This window comes from Marmota marmota, unplaced genomic scaffold (genome assembly GCF_001458135.2).
Source record: "Marmota marmota marmota unplaced genomic scaffold, marMar, whole genome shotgun sequence".
Taxonomy (NCBI): domain Eukaryota; kingdom Metazoa; phylum Chordata; class Mammalia; order Rodentia; family Sciuridae; genus Marmota; species Marmota marmota.
The window spans coordinates 35,107,443-35,126,677 of NW_025999982.1; the positions used below are offsets into that span (position 1 = coordinate 35,107,443).

General features: G+C 38.1%; 1 protein-coding gene across 11 annotated transcripts in view; it reads left to right on the forward strand.

Moving 5' to 3' along the window:
* The window catches only part of Cd109 (CD109 molecule), a 169,280-nt gene that overhangs the window by 28,200 nt on the left and 121,845 nt on the right, over window positions 1-19,235 (forward strand). For 4 of the 11 annotated variants that reach the window (XM_048805689.1, XM_048805690.1, XM_048805691.1 and 1 more), the window contains exons 3-4: window positions 13,169-13,369; window positions 14,432-14,604. The exons of 1 other annotated variant lie outside the window; for it this stretch is intronic. In XM_048805689.1, the coding sequence (XP_048661646.1) occupies window positions 13,296-13,369; window positions 14,432-14,604 (247 nt within the window). In that variant the 5' untranslated portion in view covers window positions 13,169-13,295. Of the gene's footprint in view, window positions 1-6,596; window positions 6,944-12,858; window positions 12,990-13,037; window positions 13,370-14,431; window positions 14,605-19,235 lie in introns of those variants that run through there. 6 more of the 11 variants (XM_048805692.1, XM_048805693.1, XM_048805694.1 and 3 more) reach the window with 6 other exon arrangements.

Consider the following 19,235-nt stretch of genomic DNA (forward strand, 5'->3'; position numbering starts at 1 on the left):
TATTAAGATAACATTTTAGAATCCAGAATATATAATTTCCCTCGAATCCATAAGGAAAAGACAATATAAACTGGACAAAAATCTTATTGAGGGCTGGTGCTGTAGCTTAGTGGTAGAGCAGTTGTCTTGCATGCGTGGGACTCTGGGTTTGATCCTCGGCACCACATAAAGATAAATATATAAAATAAAGGTATTGTGTCCATCTATAATTAAAAAAAAAATAAAAATCTTACTGAGGCAATTTATGGAAGATGACAACAGAATGGCAATTAAAACATGGAAATATATTCAGCTTTACTAGTTACGGCATTGACTGGAAGGATGCCTACCAAATTCCAGTGATGGTTGCTTCTGACTGACAATACCAAATTTCAAGTGAGGGAGAAGAAAAGCAATGGAGGAAACAATAAAGATGAGTTTAATTTCTTAGATAACTGCTGGTCTTTAAGTTAAAGAAAGAAAAAGAAAAGAAAGGAACAAATCCAAATTATTAAACCTTATTGGTTTTCCTCAGCTTTACTTGTATACTCTTGGATGGGGCTCACTGAGGTCTGCCTATGCACTTCTCCTGGCTGCATGCCAAGTGGAGAAGGGACAGCCTGAAGTGTTAAAGCACTTTCCCTCCCTGATGACTGTGTTTGTCCTGATCTTTACCAAGGCCCTGTGAGGAAAGTGGCCTATCATTTTTGCTGACACCCTCTGCCTCTAGTTCTCTTGGTTTTCATATCTCTATGAAGGGAAACACGGGGATCCTGTTTTGGCTTTTGAATAGAATACCTGCTCTTTTCCTAATCTTGCAAGAAGCTTCTGCTATTCTCTGATTCCGGGAGGCATATAGGCTACCTAAATCAATTTGTTCTTTCTTTCTTGGCAGGATATCATCCTGGGACTAGAATTCTTAACAAAGTCCCTCATGGTCCCTTACCATGGGTTGGACCTAGATAATTAAAAGCCAAAAATAAAAAGGCAATGTGCAATAAAATCTTTTGATAATTGAAAGAAACATCTGAAAGGAGGTCCTCATTAATATCTGATTTCTTAACATATTTCTTAACATATCTAAAATGGCTGGGGATATGGCTCAGTGGCATAGTCCTTTTCTAGCATACATGAGAGTCTGGGTTCAATCCCTAGCACACACACACACACACAAAATTTAACCTATCTAAAGTAGAAATGTTATCTTTCTGTCAGAGACCATACACAAGAATAATTTGATGGTGGTATGATAGCTATAGTGTTCTTTAGAAGTCTGAAGTATATCCATAACACCTGTGAAAGCAAGGGATTGAGAACAGCCACTGCACAACTTTGGAACAGAGATGAGCCCCAGAAGCAGAAGCCAAAAGGAGTTAAATGTGCATGAAGGAACACAGACCGGGGTGAGCCTATAGAGCAGGGACTGCATGGCAAAGCAAATCAAGCCTACATGGGTAAAAAATATCAGACAGAATTAAGACTAACAGAGCATATCTTTCTGGTAGAAGGTCATGTTGAATTTAAACAAATCACTATTAAAAGATAATTTTAGGGAAGAATGGATTTAACTATTGTTAAGTTTCTCAAGCTCACATTTGAAAGTTTCTACAGTAAGGGACCTCATGAAAACAGAAGGGCGATCAGTAGAAGGGAATCGGGAGAAGAAGGAGGGAAGAGAAAGGAGAGGCACTGGGGATAAAATTGATGAAATTATGTTATGTGAAAGTACAAGTGTGTCACAATGAACTCTACTACTATGTACAATCATAATGAACCAATAAAGAAAATCAATTAATTAAAAAATAAAAGTTTCTGTAGTTTATGGTTAAAATACTGCAAATTCTTTACCCTTGGGTAATTAAAAAAAACGCTTAGTATTTTATCAAACAGGGAAAGGCAGCATTTTATATTTCAATACTAACAACAGTAAGGAAGACATGAGAAAAACATTGTAAATGTTTTTTAGGTATATTTTTCTTTTTCATTACAGGAGATTGAACTCAGGGCTTCATGCCTGCTAGGCAAACACTTTACCATTGAGCTACATCCCCAGCATCCCCTTCCCCTGTTTTTAATTTTAAGATAGAATTTCACTAAGTTGCCTATGCTCACTTTGCAATACTCCTGACTATGCCTCCCAAGTACCTGGGATCACAGGTGTGTGGCATTTTGCTTGGCTTAGTTGTATTCTTGGGAGCCATGTTATACTTCAAAAATTTAAGATAGTGCTTTCTCAGAAGAAAATAAAACTATATTTATTTATTTTTATGTGGTGCTGAGGTTTGAACCCATGGCCTCACACATGCTAGGCAAGCGCTCTACCACGGAGCTACAGCCTCAGTCCCAGAAAATAAAACTGTATATGGCTGAAAAAGAAGTGAGTACAAAATCTACAGGCAGGTAACCTAAAAGAGTGAAGCTGAGACAACAAACCCAGTGATTTGGGTGGATTCATAATTTCTCTTATTTGTTTCCAATTGAAGCCTTTTTATTTTTGTACACTATTTTCTAAATATATTAGGTACAGATTTATATAATTGTTTTATATTATTTTTGTTCTTTTTCTTATAATTCCTTTTTGAAAAAAATCTGTGATTTGCTAGAAGTGTAACAGGAAAATGCATTTTAGCACAAGAAAGTAAATATAATCTTTTTTTTTTTTTTTTGTACCAGGGATTGAACTCAGGGCACTCAACCATTGAGCGGCATTCCCAGCCCTATTTTGTATTTTATTTAGAGACAGGGTCTCATTGAGGTTCCATTGCTGAGGCTGGCGTTGAACTAGTGATCCTGCCTCAGCCTCCCTAGCCTGGGATTACAGGAAGGCATGGGCAAGAAAGTAAATATAATCTTATAGCAGTCACTGCAGTATAATTGGGTGATACTCATGACTTAAACATGACTGTGGAAGGGTATGCCATATTCAAGAGAAAAAATATTTATGAATGGGTGGATAGCTGTGTGATGTGGGGCATGCTTGTTATCCCAGCTACGTGGGAGACAGAAGCAGAAGCATCCCAAGTTCAAGACCAGCCTCAACAACTTAGTTAGACTCTCTTTCAAAATAAAAATAAAAAGGATTGGAGATGTAGCTCAGTGGTAGAGTGCCCCTGGGTTCAATCCCCAGAAACACACACACACACACACACACACACACACAATGGTGGAGACTTTGCTCTATGTCAAGAAAGTTTAAACCTGGTTGAAATCATTGACCTCAATAGTCCATTGTATTTTGTGTGAGCTGACAGGATGCAAGGGATTACTTTCATATTTGGGACAAGTCCTGAAAGGGATATAAATACCTGCATATAGCTTTGAGGTATCAGCAGGTTCACTGTGCGGCTGGCCAAGCTTGCCCCCAGGGAGAGTCCTGGGGGAAAGGCTCAGTCTGAAAGTCAGGCACTAACTCAGGAGCTCCCCCAAAAGCAGGTGGACTGAGGGGAAAGTGGGCATTTGGAGCAAGCCAGGGCTGCTATAACTGCTTAATTGTGCATTCAGTAATCCAGTGTTCTCTCTCTCTCTTTTAAATTCTTCCTGGCTTTTGTCTTGTGAGTTGCAAAGTATAATGCTTGTGCTCTGAGTAGGATGAGTGGAAGAGTGAAGGATCAAGCCTCCCTTCAGGAGGAAAGTCTTCCTCTGTAGTCTTTTTTTTTTTTTTTACCTCTTATTGTCTGGAATTATGTCTCATGGTCATGCATGGCTGAATTGAGCCTAGAAAGTTTTCTATTATAGCTTCCAACCACTCTGGCAAAGGAATACAAAGCAGAGTGAGGCAATGCATAGCTTTTCAGAAGCCATTCTGTAGTGCTTATTTTGAGGTAAGTTTACATAGAAGGCGTTCCAAACCCAAAAATGAACAATAAAATGAAAAATAGATGTGAAGTGATATTGGCCAAATTAAATTATTATATTGTGTGCATGTATGATTATGTAACAAAAAATCCAATCATTATGTACAACTGTAATGCACCAATAAAAAAATTGGGCAGGTGGTGGGGAGAGAAAAGTAGGAGATGCCAAGAAGTTAAAATGTGGCTAACAGAGCAAAGCTAAAGTATTAGGTCAATGTGACACAATTTTTTATGTATGGGTAATGTTGACCTGGTTGAAAAATCTAGACACAGAGTCCTGGTTCTGCCTCTTTTGAAAAATACGTACATTTAACTTTTTTCTTTTTGCACTACCAGAAATTGAACCCAAAGTACTCTCTACTGAACTATATCCGCAGCTCTTTTTATTTTTTATTTTGAGGCATGATCTCATTAAGTTGCCCAGGCTGCCCTCAAAGTTGCTATCTTCTTGCCTTAGCCTCCTGAATCACTGGGATTACAGGTTTGTGCCACCACACCTGGCATTTTTTTTAAAAAATAATAATAGTCATCCTAATGGATTTAGAGTAGTTTCTGTTATTTTGAAGCAAATCCCACTTCTTAGGTGGTGCTGTGTTGTTCTATTGGAGGACATGGTATCTGGATGTTTCCCTTGTGATACTAGCAGGTACTTGTGATCTTTGTTAAGGTCTTTGCAATCCAATATGGTAATTATCAGTCACATGTGACTATGTAAATGTAAAATAACTTAAATTAAATTTAGAGTTAAATTTCTCAAATACACTAGTCACATTTCAAATGTGCAATAAACTCAGGTTGTTCATAGATACTGTACTAAGAAATTTTCCATAACCAGAGCATTTCCATAATCACAGAAAGTTGTATTGCACAGCACTATTCTAGACACATTAATTCATGAATAGTTGTGATACTGTATTATTCTTACATCCATTTTACATTAACAAGCTGGAAAACTTTTAAGGGAAATTTTCCCAAATAAACTATTTGGTATCCAGTGATATAGTTCATAAAGGAAAGTCAGAATAGAGCTTAATTCTTTCCCTTTAATGAATTCATGATATAGCATTCTCTAGAAATACTAATTTTAAAAATCATTACCAATCCATGAATTTAAAAATTTCTTTCTTTCTTTCCTCTTCCTCTTCTTTCTCTCTTCCTTCTTCCTTATTTCCTTGATAGGCTGATTGGTCTTCATGGGAATATTTTTCTGACAAACAGAACATGGCTTTGGTCAAACTTTGGTAACTGTTTTGGTAGACTGAATTATCATTTCCAATTTTCTACCATCCATATCCTTAGCATATAATAAAATTTATTCTTCTAAAAGAAATGTAGAACATGCCACCTATTCTCGACTCTGTCCTTGACCATGGAGAATGAGAAACATGGAGTTATAAGCTGCCTCAGCTGGCTACAGAATTGTGGATCTGAAATAAAAGTTTATTGTTCATATTATTCCAAGATTGTTTCTTTGCTTATTAATCAGTCAATTAGTTTGTTTATAAATCATTCTATTGGGTGACATCTATCAATTTCCAAGCTAGCACTGGTGGAGGTCATCTTCCCCAGGTATTATGTTGTTAAAAATTTTATAATGGAAACCATGCACTAGTATGCTTGGGACTTTGTAAGAACTCAAATTAGCTGTGATTTTGTGTTTTCTGGTAATTTTTTTTTTTTGGAAAATACTCTTTAGTTTTATTGTGATTTTTATGGTAATTACATCAATATTTTAATTCCTAACTTGTGGACTAATACTAATTATACAAATTAGTCTCTGCCAGAGTTCTTAAAGTCATTGTAATTTCCTGAAGATAAGCGTGCTACTGTGTTATAATATTTGGTCTTTGAACCTGGTTCCTGGCACAGAGCTCCTAAGATTAAAAGTGTTTGACATAGAACTCCTAAACCCTTTCGAATTTTCTGGGTGATAGGATTGTCTTTTGTTCTAATGAAATGACTCTTGTGGACTTCTGCATTGAGAGTGGTCACTAGAAAGGCCAACTATGATTGTGAGCTTGAAGCTTTCAGCACCACTTTTTGAAGAAAGGAGAGGGGCTGGAAATAGAGTTAATAATCAGACATTCCTGCATGTTGAAGCATCCATAAAAATCCATCAATTACTGGGTTCTGAGAGCTTCTGGGTTGTTGAACACATCTGCATGCTAGGAGCATGGTGTATATGAACTCCTATAGGTGCAGGAACTCCTGTGCTTTGGAACCTTCCTGACCTTGCCCTATGTATCTCTTCATCTAGATGCTCATCTGTATTCTTTATTATATCCTTTCTTAATAAATAGGTAAGCATAAGTAAAGTGTTTCTTTTATGGTTTGAATCTGAAATGTTTTCCAAAGGCTTATGTGTTGAAGACTTGGTCTTTAATGCAGCAATTATCAAAGGTAGAGCTTTTGGGAAGTAAGTGGATCATGAGGGCTCTAACCCTATGGATCAATCTACTAATGAATTTATAATTTGATGGACCTTTGGGAGGTGATGAAAACTTAGGAAGTGGGACCTAGTTGAAGGATTTGGGTCTTTGGAGGCATGACTTTGGGGACTGTGTCTTTTCCCCCAGTCCCTTCCTGCCTCACTTTCTTTCTCTCTCTTCTACAAGGTGAGCAGTTTTCCTCTGCCATGCCCTTCAGCCATGATGTTCTGCCTCACAGACAGACAGAAAACAATGGAGCCAGCAGATCATGGATTGAAACCTCTGAAACCATGAGGCAAAATAAATCTTTTCTCCTCTAAATTGTTTTTCTCAGGTATTTTGGTCATAGCAATGAAAAGTTGACCTACACAGTTTCCTTGAGTTCTGTGAGCTACTCTAGCAAATTAACCGAATCCAAGGAGAGGATTGTGAGACTGCAATTTATAGTTGATGTGTCAGTATCGCAGATCACAACCTGTGTTTTCCATTGGCATCTGAAGTGAAGAAACAGTCTTGTGAATCTGTTGGGATCTGATGCTATTTCCAGCTAGTGTCAGAATTGAGTTGATTCAGAGAACAACTGACTGTTGTCCACTAGCATATCTGCTGGAGATTGATTGCTTGGTCGGTTTGAGGAGGAAACCCCACACATTTCATTGAACAGAGGTGAAGTGTGTACAGGTGAGTGTATGGGAATAGGAATATACTTTGGTTTGGTTTTTCCCATATTTTCATAATACCTTTACCTTTAATATGCTTATGCCTTATTTCTTGATCCAAAAACAGTAGGCACATAATTTTTTACTTTATAAGTTTCTTACCTTCTTGGTCATCCCTTGAATTCTCCATCCCAGTTTGTCGTCTTAAATTTTGTCATCTGTACTTTATCCATGTTTTTTCTTTCCACAAATTTTTGTACATAGTGATGGGATTTACTGTGTACATGCACATAATAGAACAATATTATTTGGCCAATATCACTCCCCAGCACTTCCTCCCTCCCTTTCCTTCCTCCCCTGCCCCTCCCTGTTCTTTTCCTCTACTGATCTTCCTTTGATTTTCTTGAGATCCTCATCCCCCACCCGTCTTTTCCTTTTTTCTCTATAACTTCCACATATGAGAGAAAACATATGACCCTTGACCTTCTGAGTTTGGCTTATTTTGCTTCACATAATGTTCTCAAGTTCCATCCATTTTCCTGCAAATGATGTAACTACATTTTTTAATGGCTGAATAAAACTCCATTGTGTTTATATATCACATTGTCTTTATCTGTTCATCTGTTGATGAACATCTGGGCAAGTTCCATAGTTTGGTTTTTGTGAATTGTGTTGCTATAAACATGGGCATGTATGTATCACTATAGTATGATGATTTTAATTCTTTAGGATAAATACTTAGGAGTTGTATAGCTCGGATGCGTGGTGGTTCCATGCCTAGTCTTTTGAACTTTTTCCATTTTAAAATGTTAATGCAATTCACATTTTGTTCTGTAAACACAGTATATTTCACATATTTCATCAATCTAAGATACCATCAGTTCTAAGATACACCATTTTCTCTACGTATTATTACCAAAAAATAAATTTCTAGTTATAATTATAAAGTACCATTGATTATAAGTTCAGAAATGTTAAAAATGTGTATTTTACTCATGTTTTACTATGTTGCCCAGGCCAGTCTCAAACTCATGGGCTCAAGTGATCCTTCTGCTTCAGCCTCTTGAGCAGCTGGGACTAGGGCCATCACATCTGACTCCTCACTCTTCTTTATCAGTGTTTTGTCCTATAAGTTATAAATAAGTAAGTAAACAACACTTTCAATGACATGATCATATAATTTTTTGCTGCAAAACCAAATAATGAATCATGCTTACATTTTTTTTTTCAATTCCGTGTTTTGTTTCCCATTGAGGTTCTAAATTCTCTTCCCTTTTATTGCACTATTTTACTTTATCACAGTCTCAATTTTCCATTGTGCATATCTATACTATTAGGATTTCTTTTATTTCCCTCAGGACCTTACTCCCAGGGTTCTTCCTAGTAGAAATTCTTTCTTCATTACTATCAGGGATTATGCATACTTTAACCTTTTTCTTGGCTTATTTCTTTGGTTTGTTCACTATGTCCTCCTAAAGTAATTTTTGAAAATGTAGAAAGCAAAGTTTCTGAGCCATTCCATTTCTGAAAATGTTTTTATCTCATCTTTGTTTTTGCTTGATATTTTAGTTGGGTACAGAATTCTAATTTCAAATTCTGAACCCTCATATAGAAAGTTAAGGCCATGTACCACTATTTATTATCACTTATTAATTTCAAAATCATTCCTTGTCTTCCAGTGGACAGGAACTTCCTTCTGCCCCTAGATAAAAAAAAATCTATATAAATAGTTCCCAACTGGATCTCAAATACATGATGAATATAAGTAGACATTAATTCCATATATAATATTTCTGAAATTTTAAAAATTTGAACTGCAAAAATAAAAAAAAATAGATTCTAGAATGTGGCATGTGCTCAAAATCAGCAATGAATATTTTTCTCCTAAAGCCAACTTCTCTGGTGTGAGAAGAAAGGGATGGAAGTAAGTGGTTCCTCTATTACCTCTAGTGATCCACTTGTGAAACTTTTGCTTCTCATTCCTGCAGTATGGGGCTCTTAAGAGATCTCAGTACCAAGACAGGAATGCTTCCACTATGGGACACCATGATGGTTCTGTCAAATTCAAAAGTTAAGACTGCCACCTGGCTACTTGGGGTTCCTCTTGACAGTGCCTCAACAGCCAGAGAAGGGGTTACTCTACTGGCTGGAGTGATTAATGATCCTTATCATAAGGGGTTGCCACTAGTCACTGAGATAGAATTTCTGGAATATACAGGAAAGCCCTGGGGGCATTTCTTGGTACTCAGAGGGCCTGTGATTAAATAGAAACAACAACACAATTGAGAGAAAAGGGATATTTGTATCACATTAGGTGAAAGTATGATTTTTCTATTTTTTGAAGTTAAATCGTTAAGGGGGTATATGTGGATGCCAAGTGCCATTGATTTATAAGTTCAGAAATGTTAAAAATGTGTGTTTTACTCATGATGAAACATTGTAATTAAAAATTTAAAATTTGAGATGAGGCATGGACTTTGGTGGCTTTGTATTGTGCCATCTTCTCTAAGACAGAGCTGAACTTCTCAGATTTCCCTTTGCTTGTGCTTTTAGATCATGTTGGCCATAGGACATTTTGCATGAATTTGGAAGCCAAAAGTGAAGGAGAGCTATGTATCTTTTTACCCTCTAAAGATCAAGGTAGGAAGAGAGCAAGGCAGGTACGAACACTTGCTGTAGCAAGTGCTAGCTCACTTTTTGGTTGTGAGGTGGTGTTCAGGCCTGCAGCTGCTGAAGTTCTCTGAGGATCTCCTCCTTCAGTTTGTCTGAATTGCGACCCAAACACATATGCAGCTTCTCTGCAGGTTACCCATGACATTGAAGTTGGAAGTGGTAAGAGGGGCTTGAGTTTCAGTTCTCTATAAGTTTTTTTAAAAATTTTTTTTAGTTGTAGTTATTTTTATGTGGTGCTGAGGATTGAATCCAGTGCCTCACACATGCTAGGCAAGTACTCCACCACTGAGCCACAACCCTAGCCCCGTCTGTCAGTTTTTCTTTGTTGTTGTCTATATTTAGCTTTCATCCCTTGGCTGATCTATGGTGACTTTGGGAAATTATCTATATGGTCTGCATTACCACCTCCAAGGATTTCTTAGTATCTGTCTGTCTCATTCAAACAGTCTGCCATTGTCACTGAGCCACAAACTAAAGACAGTTCTGAAGGGACATGGGAACAGTGTGGGGTTGTTATCTTGAAGAGTATTCAGTTTTCATGGGAGAACACACATAATATTTTTGATTTAAAAATTAATGAACTTGTCAGGCATGGTAGTGCATGCCTGTAATCCCAGTGACTTGAGAAGCTGAGGCAGGGGTATTGCAAGTTCAAGATCAGTCTCAGTAACTTAGTGAGGCCCTAAGCAACTTAGCAAGACCCTGCTCAAAATCAAATAATAAAAAGGGCTGGGGATGTGGCTAGTGGTTAAGCATCCCTGGGTTTGATCTCTAATACCAAAAAAAAAAAAAAAAAAGGAATTTTACTCAAGAGTTTCTAGGATACATCCTCAAAGACTGTTTACTAAGGCAGCATCATTTTGTTTTCTTCTTCCTACAGGAAAAATAATACATATTCTTCATCAGAAATATGGCAGATACAGGAATCACAAGGATTCTGATAAGATTTTGGTGAACACCTTTCAAATCTTTCTTTAATATGTATAACTATAATGAGAATGTACACTTTATTTTTATGAAAATGAAATCCCACTTAAATTCTATTTTATTAAACAGACTTTTCCAGGGCTGGGGATGTGGCTCAAGTGGTAGCGCGTTTGCCTGGCATGCGTGGGGCGCTGGGTTCGATCCTCAGCACCACATTAAAAAAAATAATAAAAGATGTTGTGTCCACTGAAAACTAAAATATAAATATTAAAAATTTTTCTCTCTCTCTCTTTAAAAAACAAATAAACAAACAACAAAAAAAAAACAACAGACTTTTCCCACCCAATAATATATCATAAATATTTGTAATTCAACACCATGATTTTTAATTACTTCAGAGTATAGTATGACATGGATATATAGTCATTTATTTAACCCAATCTCTTATTGTTAGATGTTCAGGCCATTTTAAGTTTTTTTTTTAATTAATTAAGAAAACCAAAATTCTGAGATGAACATTTTTAATTAACCTTTTTTTTAATTGTGTAGCTATTCTGTACCAAGTTTGAAATAGCATCATCTTTATGCGAACCCAAACATCTAAATTTTTGTAAGTTTAAAACTTCAACAAATGTGCATTGTGGGGGGGTTGGGGTTGTAGCTCAGTGGTGGAGCGTTTGCTTGGCATGTGTGAGACACTGGGTTTGATTCTCAGTACCACATAAAAATAAGTAAATAAAATAGTATTGTGTCTATCTATAACTAAAGAAAAATTTTAAAAAATGTGCATTGTGAGAAGGAAGGCATAAACTGGGAAGGTGCATCAGTTCAAAATCTACACAGATTTAATTTCATAAAATAAGTAGGTGGTTCTGAATCTTTCTGTAGGTCCTCTTGTAATGCAACATTATCAACTAGTCTTTTGGAGTCCTGCTTATATTTGCTTGCCTGAATTTACTGTCTACTGTTCTGAATTGAAAGCTTGAGGGGCTGGGGATATATCTCAGTTGATAGAGTGCTGGCCTTATACGCACAAGGCCCTGGGTTCAATCCCCAGCACCACAAAAGGTGTGTGGGGGGAAGCTTGAGAATTATCTTAATGATCTCAACTTCATTTGCTCATCTGAGTGCCCCCAAATTGTCCCTATGTGTAGAATCTCCATGATCCACTGTCTGCTAATGTGAAGCAGGAATCTCTGTCCACATCCTGTACCGCTGAATCAACATCTGCATTTTAATGTGATTCTCATACACATCAGAGAGTGAGAAGCACTATTTAGACCACGGCACTTTGCCCACACTTGAACTTGATCTTCCTCTCTGAACAACATAGGTGAGGCCAGCCCTACAGTAACAGCTATGTCAGGAACAGGCAGCTTCTGACACTTCTGGCCATACCCAAGTCCCGCATGCACAGGAGGTCAGTCACTAAAGATAGGCTGCCCTGGGAGAGGAATGAGGGATGCTTGCAGGCTGTTCAGCTGGGTGAGAAAGGGTGGAACAGGAAAGGGAGGAAAGCAAGTTCCTGGACTCCAAAAACCACAGTTGGTCTAGGTGCTACTTTCTCCTTTATTTAGCACATAACTGTGCCATGAGACATTCTTTTGCTGACCTCTTTTCCGTTTGCATTTTGCCCCATATTAAAATGTCACCATCTAAAACTTTTCCATGAATTAGAAAGTTTAAGTTGTGAGGGACTGAATGTGCTGTTTTCCAACAGTTTCTGGCAGTTCCTTGCTTTTATGGTGTAGTCATGGTGAAACCTGAGTCATCTGAAGATGGTGGCAGTGCCAAAGAGGGTGGCTGGGGAGGAACTACAGACAAGCCAGGAGAAGAGATGGGGATCAATAACTGTTGAGTACCGCCACCACTGGCCACTGGCCTTTATTCCAACAGGCCCTAATTGTGTTTAGACAAATTACCCTAGGCTTTACAGTTCTTATGAATACTTTCTGAAGTAAATGTTTAGTGAGAGTTGTAAGTATAAAAGCTTCTTCCCAGATAATTGTTTCTCAGAGTTGCACGAGGCAGGGGACCACTCCCCTTAACCCCCATGGCACCCAGGGCCGCGCGCATGCTAGGCAAGTGCTCTACCACTGAGCAACACTGCCCCCTCCTCCTTTAAAGTGGAGAAACCATAACGCGTTCTCGGCGAGGAAAGCAATATACTTCAGTTTTTGTTTTAAGGAGAAAATGTTTTTCTCTGTTCCCAGTCCTATACATCAAACAGCTACCCTCCAAATGTACCCATTTGGCGTGCATATCGGCGCCCACGCGCGCGTCTGCATTTCTCTAAAATTCTGACTCATAGTCTGGAGGACAATGATTGATTTTTTTCCACTTCACATAGTTGCTATGAATTTCTTCTCACAAGGATGGGCTTGTTTATTCACTCCGGGCACCGTTGGTAGAGCGCTAGTGTAAACAGCCCTAGGAACCCGGTGGGCCGGAGAAGTGGGCGCCCTCAGGTCTACGCGGGGAGCAGGGATGGCGGGGTCAGGTTGGGCTGACCGCATTTAGAGACCGCTTTCTAACCCCCTGGATTGGAGAAGTTCGCCAAAGCTGAGAGAAGCGCCATTGTAATGCGGGTGGGAAGGGTGGAGCCACCTAGTCCCGTCTCAATTTAGATCTCTCACTCCGCTTTTAGGCGCTCCCATTTCAGATTGCTAAACTCAAGTCAGGAGATAAAATTCGAGAGGAGGTGACAAGCCACACCCCGCAGTGCCTGCGAATTTGCCCAGGAGCCGACCTTCTCACGAGCAGACGCTGCCGAGATGCCAGGCCCGCCGCTCCTGACCGCTGCCCACCTTCTCTGCGTGTGCACGGCCGCGCTGGCCGCGGGCCCCTGGTAGGAGCGCGGGCGCGCGGGGAGGGTGCGCGGCGCGGATGGGCCTGGGCTGGGGCTTCGGGAAGTGGCAGCGGCTGCGCGGTCGCAGTCCCCAGCCCGACCTTGGCCTGGATGTTTGATCCTATCGCTGCAGGGTGGCTCTTCCTGGGACAATTGCGTTCTCCACCCATAATGTTTAATCGTCTTTATGGCTATAGCAACTTTATAAAGAAAATAATTTTATTTTTAGCCCATGTTGCCTCTGCCTTTTGCTTCTCAATCTTTTGCTTCCAACTAATGTGCTGCCTTCTCTCAAAGACAGGATAATTATTTTTTTCCTAAACAAGATGTCTCAACTTTGGCATTGTCAAAGTGGGGCTCAAGTACCTGAAGTATGTGTTCATAAGAAAGATCAGAACTTTAAGATAATAGTGCCCCATTCCTAAAGATTTTCGTAGTTGATCCCTAAACTGTAGATTTAGCAAATTAGCAGATAATGAACTACCTTAGTGAGGTGTTTTTTTTTTTTTTTTCCTCTGTTTTACCCGGAAATTTCACCACTGGTAGTTTATTTTCAGATGGTATATTTCAATCAATGTTTTTTTTTTTTTTTTCCCCCTTGGCTGTATGCCCAAGTATAAAGGTTTGAATAAGAAACGGGCAAAATCCTAGTCATTTTTTTTTTTTTAAGCCAAGAAAAGCAATCACACTGGGATGAAGTTACTCTGTAAAGTAGAAACTTGGAGGCTTCTACCTTGCCTATAAGTTCTGCATGCTCCAGTGTAAGCCTTTCACATCTCAGTTCCTCTTGTGCTCTTTGTGGTTTATAAAATGGAAATAATAACAAGCCTTCCTTTAATAGTAATGCATGGATTACTGCATTATAATAGTGTTTTGGGAATTACTGTTGTTTCATAGGATTTAACTGCATTGCTAAATGGAGCAGTGGGGCAACTTTAATTGTAAAACTGCAATAAGGACAGTATGGAGAGTCTGTCTCACTCTTTATGATATTGTAGGGTCACAAAAGAATGAAGATGTGAGGATAAAAACTTGTCTTTTCCCTTGTTGGGAACTCTTTAGGCCCCGTTTTCTGGTGACAGCCCCAGGGATCATCAGGCCTGGAGGAAATATAACTGTTGGGGTGGAGCTTCTGGAACATAGCCCCTCACAGGTCACTGTCAAGGCGGAGGTGTTCAAGACCATGTCAAACCTAACTGTCTCTGTTCTGGAAGCAGAAGGAATCTTTGAAAAAGGTGCGTGGATTCTTACCCTTCTGCAGTAAAAATTGGAATATGTTAATAAAGCCATGGAGTAGGTAGTGTAACAGAGGAACTCAAATTCACGGTGACTTTCATAACACATTTTTTTTTAATTGTTAGCACCCCTCTCAATCTTTTATTTTTAAAATTTTTTTAGATGTTAATGGACCTTTTTATTTTATTCATTGATTTATATGTGGTGCTGAGAATCGAACCCAGTGCCTCAAACATGCTAGGCAAGTGCTCTACCACTGAGCCACAACCCCAGCACCCCCATAACACACATTTAATTTTTATTTATGTAAAGTCCAAAATGGCATTCCTGAATGCTCTTCCTAGTGGGATTCAGACACCCAGGTTCCTTCCATATTTAGCTCAATCATCATCAAAACATGGCTCCCCAATTTGTAGGGGAAGAGCACAGAGTCTCTCATATAAGAGGATTTTCTGGAGTAGGCCTAGAAATGGGTCATGCTACCACTGTCCATTTTCAGTCAGCAAAGGAGGCTGGGGCCCATGATCATATTGGCTCAGTGAATGTTTTCTTTTTTAAGAAAAAGGGAAATAATAAGTATAAGGGAAAAATAATTTTAGGGGGTTAATACTTAAATACTTAAAATGTACACTTACTGTATTTTTTCCTTAGTTGCAAGAGCAATATATTCTTGGTACTTACAACTTGATTAATACTGGAAGTAAAAGAAAGAAACCTAAATCACCCATGATTCTGCCACCCAAATATAAACACAACTAACTAAATTCCTATAAAGTTAAAAACTATCTTTAAAAAGTCATTTAAGGGAACATAGTGAAGAATGGATGGGATTCTACAGTTCTTTCTTTCTTTCTTTCTTTTTCTTTTCCTCTCCCTCCCTCCCTCCCTCCTTTCCTTCCTTCCTTCCTTCCTTTCTTCCTTTCTTCCTTTCCAGGGATTGATTTCAGGGGTGCTTAAACACTGAGCCAAATCCCTAGGCCTTTTTATGTTTTATTTTGAGATACAGTCTTGCCACGTTGTTTAGGGCCTGCTAAGTTGCTGAGGATTGTCCTGCCTCAACCTCCCGAGTCACTGGGATTTCAGGGGTGCGCCACTGTACCCAGCTACAATAGTTCTTTATATAAACGTTTATCCTCTACCAGCATAGAGAAATTAGCACTATCATCAAATGAGATAAAAGTTTATCTACATCTGTGGATCTCTTCTCCAGTGAAAGGTGACCCACTGGGTGGGTAAATTTGGTCTAAGAATCAAGGAGAGGAGTGTGTGTGTGTTGGGGGGCAGGTCACTTTGTTACTTAGAGGAGCATTTCAGAGAGGTGGTAGGCTTTGTTTTTCTGGAGAGGAAGTGTAGGTTAGGTCTTAACATCTGAGTTTGAGTTCTAGAACTGTTCTGATACTAGTTTTTTGATCCTGGGCAATTTATTTAACTGCTCTGAGCATCCATTTGCTTATCTGTAAAATGGAGATAATGAAGCCAACTTCCCCAGGCAGTTATGAAATTGAAATCAGTATGTAATATACCTATTATGTACTCAATACAGAACAACTGCTAATATTATTAGAAATAATACTGAAGAAGAAGATGCAGAAAGCATCATTTCCTTCTTCACTGGAGGCAGATCTCATTTTTGATTACTGAACTGTTGTTTCTGAAAATGAATGAAACCTGGTCTTATACTAGGGCTAAAGAAAATATTGAAGTATTAAATCACAGGGGTGATACTGAAGATAGTTCCATGTTTGCTATTTATTCATTAAAAAATTATAATTTGGGCAGTTTTACTGCAGTGCAGAGGTACAAAATAACAGATGATTTTAAGAAATGTTTGGTCTTTGCTTGGACTTTGGTCTTTGCTTGCATACGCTTATTCTAGAATTTCTCTCTCTGTTATCTTTTCTGCAGTGTCCTTTATCAGTCTCTCTTTAAAAAAAAATTTTCTAGTTGCAGTTGGCCATAATGCCTTTATTTATTTATTACTTATGTGTGGCGCTGAGAATCGAATCCAGTGCCTCACACGTGCTGGCAAGTGCTCTACTACTGAGCTATAACTCCGGCCTTATCAGTCTTTCTTTTACAACAAACAGTACCTGCACTGGGAGTACATGATACTGTGGCTTGGTTTTAAACTTTATTCTTAGATTTTTTTTTCTTTTGGGAGAAGTGTTCCTCATGTATTCCTGGGAAGGACAAGTGCTCAAGACTAGGTCCGGAAAACCCTGTCCAAGGAAGAGAATGGATCTCTGAAAAGGAAAGAAGGAAAATGCTACTTCTTTCTTGGGCAGTTTTTGACTCTGTCAACATAGAGTTTCATTGAAACTCTCCTTGCTAGGAGCATTCTCTCTCTTTCAAATGAGAGTGTTATTCTTTTATCAGAGCTGTGAGTATTGTTCTCAGAACAGGTGCTTCCTGTAAATGTTAGCACTTAAGGATCAAGTCATTTCTCCCTCCTTGTCCTTAACATCCTTTACTTTATCTAACTTCTTACATCCTTTGTTTATGTAACAATTTGTAGATAAATGAGGACTTTTAAGTCTTCTGGGTCTGGATCTTCATAAAATTCATGTTTTGTAATTTCCCCCCATTACTGTAAACACAAACAAATGCATTTCAGATCTGATTGCTTCATCAGCTTTCTCTGCAGGCCTCCAAGCAAAGACTGGTTTTAATGGAGATTTATCTTTTAGCAGAGTTAAGGAGAGGGACTGATTTTGAGTGCCTCAATTCCAATGGTCCTGGACAGTTTTAGAAATCCCTGGGGTGGGTTTTCTTTTTTTCCATTAGCAAAATATATTTTGGGTTTAATTTGTATTAGAAATAGTAATAACTAATGGATTCAGATTGCTGAATGTACTTTAATAAAGGCAGAAAAATATGGCTTTTCTTCAGGGGAGAGTTCATTATTTGATGGATAGACATAGGGGAAATTTTATTTACATTTCCATGCTTGAGGCCAACAGTATTGATTGCATTACAATTATTCATTTTAAAAAATAGATTACTCCTACATTTATTGGGGATTGGTGACTGGTTATGTTTTTCTTCCTTTCTTCTAATTTTTTTTTTTTGTGTGAAAAGTAGCCCTAAAGAAAAAAATGTTTCTACTAAACTTTATGGAATTCTGTAAAGGTGTATTAATGTCTTTTTTTTTTTTTTTTTTTTTTTTTTATCTCTTTCTCCCTGCAGAATTGCCCTGGAGTTCCATGCCAAATTAGGAAAAAAAGTTTAGAACATTGGGATTCACCAGTTGTAAATGAGAACTCTTAAGGCATATGAAAGCATTGAATTATTCTGATGTCATTGAAATAATCTCCATTTTATTTCCCTTCTCTTTCTATAATATGAAAATTTCATTTATACACTTTCACTAGTTTTCTGGAGCAAGATTTACTTCAAATAAGAAAGAACATAGTCTTTCTCTCCATTAATGAATTAATTTTCACTAGTTTTGGAAATTTGATTTAAATAAAAAAACTGAACTAAAATGCTAGCTGAAAATGGGGGGACTCTGCATGGGCCTCCCCTGGTGAGTGCCTTTTGGCTAGAGGCACCGTTAGATTTTAATGTTGCCAGACCTACTCCTATTTAATGTTGCCAGTACCACTTTCCATTAAGGTATTGGGATGAGGTACTCTCTATGTCTATATCCTCTGATAACTTGCTTTTAGTTTTTGCCTTAAACTTTGGAGACTTAATGGAGCATCTTCACTTCCTATTTTTTCAGAATTTAAAATCTATTTTGTCTTTTATTATCTTTCTTTCTTTGACTATGGGGTATTTTATTTTTTTATCATGTTCTGGTAAGGGTGAGAAAATTTTAAAATTTGAGATATTAGCTGAAGAACTTAAAAAAAAAAAACCCATCTGGTTCATTTAGAATGGCTTTCTGGTGAAAACAATGCTACTGAACATACATTTCATGCTGCACAGCTCAAAATCAGTCCCATGGTTTTAATGAAAGTAGATTAATTAGTGTAGTGTGTGGGCAGATCTCCCAGGGCAGGTTTTCACAGGCAGCTTTGCCAGTGGAACTCTGTCTGAACCTGTAGTTATGTGAGAATTATTTTTAAAGGGTGTAGGCTCTTCATTCACATATCTTTGGTATTGTGTGGGATATATATTAACAGGTAGGTGGATCCTGAGGATAAAGGACCATAGTGTAACAGATGTGCTTGGGCTTTGGAGTCAGGCTACCTGGATGCAGGTGCTGGTCTTTTTACTTAATGGTTGTGTGATTGTGGGCAGTTATGGTTTCAGTTTTATCATCTGAAAAATAGTGGTTTCTGCCTCATACAATGTTATGCTTAGTGTGAGGATTAAATGAGGTAACATTTAAAGTACTGAACACATAGGAATTGTTTAAGAAATTGGTAGCTACTGTTATTATAAGAAAATAGCAACAATTCATGTCAAAGGCAATTTTATTAATCACCTATTGGGATGATCTCAAACTGAGAACTCTATATAAAGACGCATCACTAGGAAAGAATGGGAAGGTATTTAGCACATTAAATATTGTGTTTTCCCACAGTGCCAGGGACTTTATGTGAAGTATTTAATTTCTATAACCTTTTGAAGTAGGCACTATTATTTTCATTTTGGAGATGAGGAAACCTGAGAGAGAACAGTT